General features: G+C 63.0%; 1 protein-coding gene and 1 long non-coding RNA gene across 4 annotated transcripts; one reads left to right on the top strand and one right to left on the bottom strand.

The window, feature by feature from the left end:
• Positions 1-968: 968 nt before the first annotated feature.
• On the bottom strand, positions 969-3894 carry LOC128805971 (uncharacterized). 3 transcript variants are annotated; one of them, XR_008436671.1, is made up of 4 exons: positions 3364-3894; positions 2597-3261; positions 1799-2038; positions 969-1642 (listed from the first exon to the last, which is right to left on the bottom strand). It is a non-coding gene; the product is annotated as an uncharacterized LOC128805971 (long non-coding RNA). The 3 variants fall into 3 exon arrangements; XR_008436672.1 differs by having other exon boundaries at positions 973-2038; positions 2597-2661; positions 3143-3261; XR_008436670.1 differs by having other exon boundaries at positions 970-2038.
• GC (GC vitamin D binding protein) lies at positions 2180-6834 on the top strand. Its single transcript, XM_053975026.1, has 12 exons — positions 2180-2285; positions 3390-3459; positions 3892-4024; positions 4113-4324; positions 4504-4636; positions 4738-4832; positions 5100-5229; positions 5329-5531; positions 5807-5939; positions 6051-6148; positions 6351-6474; positions 6564-6834. The coding sequence occupies exons 1-12, from the start codon at positions 2228-2230 to the stop codon at positions 6615-6617; spliced, it is 1443 nt and encodes a 480-aa protein (XP_053831001.1). The 5' UTR covers positions 2180-2227; the 3' UTR covers positions 6618-6834.
• Positions 6835-7583: the final 749 nt, after the last annotated feature.

The raw sequence follows: 7583 nt of genomic DNA, 5'->3' as shown, positions 1-7583 counted from the left end.
GAGAGGAGAGGAGAGGAGACGATAGGAGGAGTGGGGGGTCGAGGTGCACAGAGGGGCAGGGAGAGGAGGGAATGGGGAGCTAGGGAGGAGAGGGGTAAGGGGTAGGAGAAGGAGAAAAGAGGGGTAGAGGGAACCTCACGTGGGCCCCGCCTGGGGAGCCCGCACCGGCCGCACCCGGCACACCCGAGCGCTGGGGAGAAAATGGCGCCTGCGGCGGCTTCCGGGCTTTAAATGCCCTCGGCCCCGCCCCGCGCAGGCGCCCTGGAGCCCCGCGCACCTGTGCCGGCCCCGCCCCGCGCTCCACCTGTGCCGGCCCCGCGCCGCGCACGCGCTCTGCCTGTCCCGAGCTGCGCACGCGCTCCCGTGGCACCGCCTCGCGCTCTGTGGCCCCGCCCCTCACACCTGTGCCGGCCCCGCCCCCCGCACCGCCGTCCCGCGGCCACGCGGGGGCGCCGCGCTCGCACCGCGCTCCGTGTCCGCCAGAGGGCGCCCTGCGGGTGCCGGGCCCTCCCCGGCGGCTCCGCGCCCGCCCCCGGGAACCGCCGCGATCCCGCACCCGGCAGCGCCCGCCCGCGGCCGGCCCGGGCCCGGCACCGATCCCGGCCCCGATGGCGCCTCCATCCGCCCGACGGGCGAGAGGCGGCACCGCCCGGGACCCCCGGCAGACCCCCGGCGGCGCTCGGCCCCGGTCGCAGCCCCGCTCGGCGCTCCGTGGCCCCGCCCCTCACAACCTGTGCCGGGCCCCGCCTGTCCCGGGGCCCTCGCTCGGGACCCCCGCTCGGCCTCTGCGAGCCCCGGCCCGGGGGCTGCTCCCGGCGGGCACCGCTCGGAGCCCGCAGCGCCGCGGCGGGGCCGCGACCGTGGCCGGGGGTGCGGGGACCGAGCCCCGCCTGGGTCTGCCGGGGGGTCCCGGGCGGTGCCGCCGCTCCCCCGTCGGGAGGACCGAGGCGCCATCGGGACCGGGGGTCGGTATCGGGACCGGGATGGCCGCGGGCGGGAGGAGCCGCTCCGGGGCCGGGCGTTGGGGCCGAGTCTGGCGCTGCCGCTCCTGTCCCGGTGGCGGGAGCCGGGCCTGGGGACAGCGGCGGCCGTTCCGCGGGGCAGGCGCGGAACCGCGGCCAGGACCGGGCCCAGCGCGGGGGCTCCCACCGGCACCGTCTTCTCGGGGGGGCGGCCCGGCCTGTGGGCGCTGCCCCCCACCTCCCCCCGGTTGTGACATAAAAACTTGTCAGGAACAGTTCGTCCAGGAGAGGAGGCCGTTCCACGAGTTCCTAATTATTTATTTTCACCTTGCACACATAAACCATCAAGAACAGGATGTCCGTTATCTCCTGCGTCGGCAGGATTTGGTCCCAGGCTGCAGGTCACTGTCAGTGCAGACCCTGGGAGAAGAAGCTGGGTTCTTCCATAAAAACCAGCTCTGTCTTTGTCCCAGGGGATGTGGTCTGAGAGGGAACGTGTGGTCTCAAGGGGAGTGCAGGGTGCATGGGGAGGCTGGGCAGATTTGGGGGCCAGGGGTCTCACTGCACCAGCTGGATCTCCATCCCTCCCTGTTTGCTTCTCTCTCATCAGCTGCCCAGGCAGGACCAGTGAGGATCACTTTAGCTGGATCTTTTCCACTTCCTCGGCTTGTCTTAGGACCCTAGAAGATGATAGATGCTGAATTGTCATTTTTCTAGGGATAAAGGGAAAGCTGCGCTGTAGGGAGACCCCACAGAGCTCTAGAACACTCCTAGCAGATATCTGGGGTGGGGTTGCAAAGCAGAGACCCCCAGCCCAGCAGTGGCAGGAATGAAACCCGAGGTGCAGGCTGGAGCTGAGCTTCCAAGGATGACAGCCAGCATTTCCCAGCAGCACCAGCGGGTTTGGCGTGCTGACATCCCAAAAAAAACGTGTGTCTCCTTCCCCAGGATCAGATACTGGCCCGAGCACACAGAGCTTTCCACTCTCGGGGTGCACTGAATGCTTTTTCTCCTCCTGTCGTTTGCGTTGCTCCCAGCATCCTTCACAGATCCCGAGGTTTCACGGCCACCCATCCCTGTTTGTCCGAGTTAATGATTTAAACCGGCTGGATCGCTGCGGGGCTGGCGCCCAGGCCCCAGGTAGCAGGCCAAGGATGCTTGCCCTCTGGGATTAATCATTCCCCCAGCTGCTGACACTGCCTCCATAAAAACTCCGGGCTGGGATTCCCGGTGCCGCTTCCCGGCAGGAGGACGAGAGCAGGAGGATGAGGGCAGCTCTGGCGCTGCTGCCGCTCTTGGCCGCTGCACAGGCGTTACACCGAGGTAAGGGTGATGATCCTGGGGCTTTGCTGGCCCCTGGGATGAGGGGCACGGGGCTGGCGCCTCGGTCCCAGCGGTTCCGGTGGCCTCCCCTCTCCCAGCCCGCAGCCAAACGGCTGGGCAGGACCAGAGAGGAAAAGGGAAGGGGTGGGAGGATGGTTTGGGATCCAGGATGCCTCTTTGGGGCGATGCTGGGGGGAGGTGGGATGGGGAGAGGACAGAGCCACAGGGATCGGCTCCTTCTCTCTGTAAAGGAAAATGGGATTTCCTGACCCCCCCTGACAAGCACCATTCCTCTGTAAAATTTCACTCACCCCATGATGGAAACGATGCTCTGCCGCCCTTTGCTGCCTTCTCAGCTCCACGGGGAATCCCCCACCTGCCAAAAAACACCTAAAACTTACCCGTCCCACGTGGCTTTATAGAAGTGAACAGGAATGGTACAAGCTGGGACCGGGAGCCGACGTTCCCGCCAGGAAAGAGACCTGCCTTTTCCATGGCTTCCCCTTTTCTGGCAACCCCCTGCCTTCCACCCTACTCTTCCGTTGCCACCAGAGCGATGTGACCCTCAGAGTCACGGCCCAAACCTCTGGATTTTGGGGAGGTGACCCTGCCCCACGCTGTAATCCCGGGAAACACCGGTATCAGTGTTTACCCTGCGGGTGCCAAAGTCTGGCCCCACAGAGTCTGCAACGCAAATCGATCGCGTTTTCCCAGGGATGACAGCGCTGCTGGGAATGTTTTCACTGCTGGCTGCTCCGTGGACCTGGCCCCAGAGCTCCCAGCCCTTATGGTTTCCAGGCCCTGCCAGAAAATCCAGCCCCACATATTCCATACTCAAAAACTGCCACGTGGTTTACCTGTGTAGGGTTTTCTCCCTGCTCCTTTCCCTGGCTGCAGAGCTGGACCAGCAGCCTGGATACCAGGGATGCTTCTCCCAGACCGGCTGAGCCAACGTCTCCCCAGGGACCACCAAATCCTACTTGGAAAAAGAAGTAATGGAGTGAAAAAAAATGAACAAACCCCAAGTGAATAAAGCAGCATGTTTGTGGTGGCAGAGCATTCCTTGTTCCCTACTCACAATTCCTCCTTTTCCTGCACTTTCAGGGAAAGCTTATGTCCGGGAGAAAGTCTGCCAGGAGTACAGGATGCTGGGAAAGGAGAACTTCCGAACCCTGTAGGTACCTCCTGCTGCTGGTGCCCTCCCAGGAGGCCTGACACCTGAGCCAAGGACAGAACACAGTAAATAAAAATCTTGGAAAAGGCCAGATGGATTCAATTCATCAAAAAGGGGAGATGCAATTCAACCCCTGGACTCTGATTGCTTTTAGCAGCAGAAAAGCTTGATTCGTTGTTGAACTCCTCAAAACCAATTAAGTACCTAAATAATTAAGAATTCTCACAGAGCTGACACACAGTCCCCCGTAAGTGGCAGCCCCCAGCCTGGAAGCTGTTGCAGTTCTTCCCTGGCTGTTTTCCAAGGAATACGCTGTTATTTCTCCCAGCACCACAGCCAACACTGCTGAGCCCATTTGGGCAGAACAGTCCTGTAACGTGATTTCTGATTGAAGATAAAGGCTCACCTGGCTCTCCCTGCCCTTGCTCCCAGGACCATCATTGCCAACAGCCGGAAATATTCCAACGGCACCTTCGAGGAGATCGGCCACCTCGTCCGGGAAATCGTCTCCCTGGCCGAGACGTGCTGCACCGACGGGGCTGACCCCTCCTGCTACGATGCCGGGGTGAGACTGACCAAGAACGGGTATCAGACCCCAAAATTGGGTAATGGGATGGGATGGGGTGGCCGTAACCTGCTGTCCCCTCCCGCAGTCCACGGCGCTGTCGGCCAAATCCTGCAGCGCGGACTCGCCCTTCCCGGCGCATCCCGGCACGGCCGAGTGCTGCGCCCACGAGGGGCTGGAGAGGAAGCTGTGCCTGGCCGCCCTGCGGCACCCGCCCCAGCCGCTGCCCCGCTACCTCCAGCCCTCCGACAGGGAGCTCTGCCAGGCCTTCCGCCAGGATCCACGGGAATTTGCCGACAGGTGAGCCCGGGGCGGGGACAGCAGCCCGCTGAGCCCAGCTGGGTGTGGCCGCTGCCACGGGCTGACAGCCTGAGGTGGTGCTCCCACCCCTGGATGACCTTACCGCCTCCAAACCCCACTTATGCTCTGGATCCCCTGGTGCCGAGGCGCTGGGTCTCCTTATCCCACCTCTGCCGCAGGTTTCTTTATGAGTACGCCAGCAGCTACAGCCAGGCTCCCCTGCCTGTGCTCCTGGGCTCCACCACGACCTTCCTCTCCATGGTCTCCACCTGCTGCATCTCCCGTGCGCCCACTGCCTGCTTCCTGAAGGAGGTGAGACCCTTTGGAGCTCTGGGCTCGCCCCCCGTCCTCACTCCTCAGGGAGCCAGGCAAGCGCTGCGCTAATTTCCATTTCCATTCTCTTTTTGTGGCAGAAACTGGAGAGGAAAACCCTCTCCCTACTCACCCTGACGTCAAACCGGATTTGCTCCCGCTTCTCGGCGTACGGGAAGGACAAAGTCAGCTTCAGGTACAGGGGGAAATGGCCTCTCCATCCTGGAACAGGGGCCGGGCTGGGGGAGGATTCCTCTGTCCTGCTGCAGATCCCATTGGCAGACAGCATCAAGAAATACAAGCTTTAATTCTGGTGCCAATCCCTGGAGTTGCTCCATGCACAGCACAGGTGCAGAGCAAGCCCTGCCCTCCCCATCCCCTCCCTCCCTCACCCTGGCTCGGAGCTGTTTCCTGGGAAGGGGGATCCAAGCCCCCCGAGCCCCACACGCCCTGTGCTCCCCAGCTACCTGGCCTTGCTGGCTCAGAAGGTTCCCACTGCTTCCTTCGAGGACCTTCTCCCCCTGGCCGAGGACGCTGCCGAGGTGTCTTCCCAGTGCTGTGACTCGGTGGCCGAGGACTGCATGCAGAAGAAGGTAGGGGGGGGCTGGAGCCCAGCCCAAAGCAGCTCCTGAGTCCCAGCAGGAGCTCAGGGAGCTGAGGGCACCTGCACATTCCCTGCTCCCTCTCTGCAGCTCTTGGAGCACACGGCCAAAGTCTGCACCGCGCTGTCGGCCCGGGACGGGCGCTTCGCCGACTGCTGCAAGGGGAAAAACCTGATGGAAAACCATTTCTGCATCCTGGCCATGCCCCCAGCGCCGGCTCCCAAGCTGCCAGAGGCATCAGAGCCGACCAACAAGGAGCTGTGTGCCAAGGAGGGGGCTCTCCACGCCACCAGGTGAGTGGGGCCCACGGCAGCCAGGGTGCAGTCATGGAATAGAACCACTTAAGCTGGAAAAGATCCCTAAAATCATCGAGCCCAACCAGTTCCTGACCCTGTTGCGTGCTTGGGTTATTATGGGGATAACCAGGGGAACATCCTCAATTCCCTCAGGGGAATTTGTGCCACCAGGCAGCCCCAGGGGCTGCACAAAGATGCCAAAACCGGGCCCCATCCCGTTCTGAGCAGCACCCGAAGTGAAAACTTGCCCGAGCGCTCATTTCCCGCTCCAGGTTCCTGTTTGAGCTGGCACGGAGGCACCCCAGCCTCCCTGACGCCGTCCTCGCCAAGCTCTACGACTCCTCCGGGAAACTTCGGGGGGAATGCTGCTCCTCCAAGGACCCCTCTGCCTGCTTGGACAGCAAGGTGAGTGGTGTGGGGGCTCTGGGGGCTCGTCCTGTTCCCCCTCATCCCAGTGCCCCGCAAATCCCCGCAGAGGCTTTTCCCAGCCTGGTGACTCCCACCCTCTGCCCCCAGCGCAAGCGGATGGAAGCAAAGCTGCTCCCCTTCCTGGAAAGGGCCAACCAGCTCTGCGGGCAGTACAACACCCTGCCTTTCCTCGAGTTCAAGAAGAGGTGAGCCTTTACCTTCCCCCCCCCCCCCCCAAAAAAAAAATAAAACCCACCTGGATCACCGGATGCAATCAGAATTCCCCCACGATGTTGAGGGTGCAAAAACGGGACGCAGCCACGCGTGCGTCCGTCCCCCCCCTCCCCAAAAGCCGCGTGGCCCCGGATCGCCGCGGCTCCCGCTGTAACCGCGCTCCCCACGCCGCAGGCTGCGGGAGAGCCTGGCTCAGGCCGAGCCCGAGGCGCAGCTGGAGCAGCTGCTGGAGCAGCGAGCGTCCTTCGCCTCCACCTGCTGCCTCCCGGACGCTCCCCCGCTCCTCTGCGCTTCCAAGGTACGGCCAGGGCCCCGCCTGCCCCCCGCGCCGCTGCGGGGCCAGACCCCGCGCCGCGGCTGCCCCTCGGCTCCTCCCTCCTTTCCCAGGTGAGCTCGGAGCTGGGAGAAGAGTGTAAGGAGGAGTCCTGCCTGCTGGGATAGGGGCCCGGCGCCGGCAGCAGGGATCGCCTCTCCAGGCGGGCGCGGATGGAGCGGGACCACGAGGCGCAGCTCCGGGAACACGCAGGAGTGGGATGGGGCACGTCGGAAGGGAGCATCGGGGGGTGCTGGGCTGGAGGACGTCCGGCAGATGGGAGGCGTCACCGAGCCCGCACCTTGTATTCCTGCAGCCGAAATAAAGACAAGCGAAGTGCCCTGCCGTGCTGCTGGAAAGGCTTTGGGGGCCGTGGGGAGGGCGGGAGAGGGGCGCGGCTTCACCTCCGCAGGCTGGAAGAGCTCCCAGCCCTGATCCTGGGAGATAAAGCTCTAAAAAACGAAGCAAAACCAGGGAAAAGACTCATCCAATGCCCCCAAAGACTGTGGGTAATGGGGTATTCATCTACCTGGAAGCAGCAGCCCCATCACCTGAGAGGGGCACCCTGGGCACCCCCAGCTGCCCAGGTGAGCCCTCCCCAGCACGGCTGGGGCTTTGGGGCTGCTGCAGGTGAAGAAGCCCCGGTCTGGGATGCAGGAGGATGGCAAACCCAGCCCAGAAAACCACAGGAAAATCCCCCCAGCCCAGATGTGGCAGCTTTGTGTACAACAAACACAGCGAGGGAAGCACATGGGGACACCTGGGTGCCCAGAGATGAACCAGAGCGATAAAAACAGAGCCAAAACCAAGAGGAACTCCCTGTTCAAGCCAGCTGGTCCCTTTTCTGGGGAGCACTGGCAGCCCCTGGATCACTGCTGAGTTTCCCTGTAGTGTGAGAAACAAGATGGATTGGGCTGGCACGATCCCTGTCCATCTCCTGCCAGAGCCCCTCTTGTTGTGGGGCACAGAACTAGAGAGAAAGGACAAATTGGTTTTAGTTTGGTTTTGGTTTCTATTTTTTTTCCCCAAAGATCCCACTGACCTGGGACTGGACCTGCTGGATCCACCCACCCCCCTCATGTCACAGCCTGCCT

This window comes from Vidua macroura, chromosome 4 (assembly GCF_024509145.1).
Source record: "Vidua macroura isolate BioBank_ID:100142 chromosome 4, ASM2450914v1, whole genome shotgun sequence".
NCBI lineage: Eukaryota > Metazoa > Chordata > Aves > Passeriformes > Viduidae > Vidua > Vidua macroura.
The sequence above is the reverse complement of the archived record's forward strand: the minus strand, read 5'-3'. Positions and strand labels throughout refer to the sequence as shown.

Excerpts from the sequence above, each read along its gene's own strand:
- GC (XM_053975026.1), top strand. The coding sequence starts at position 2,228 with ATGAGGGCAGCTCTGGCGCTGCTGCCGCTCTTGGCCGCTGCACAGGCG. Across the intron at positions 4,325-4,503 it reads CCACGGGAATTTGCCGACAG|GTTTCTTTATGAGTACGCCA; the intron begins GTGAGCCCGGGG and ends CCTCTGCCGCAG. Across the intron at positions 4,637-4,737 it reads CTGCCTGCTTCCTGAAGGAG|AAACTGGAGAGGAAAACCCT; the intron begins GTGAGACCCTTT and ends TTTTTGTGGCAG.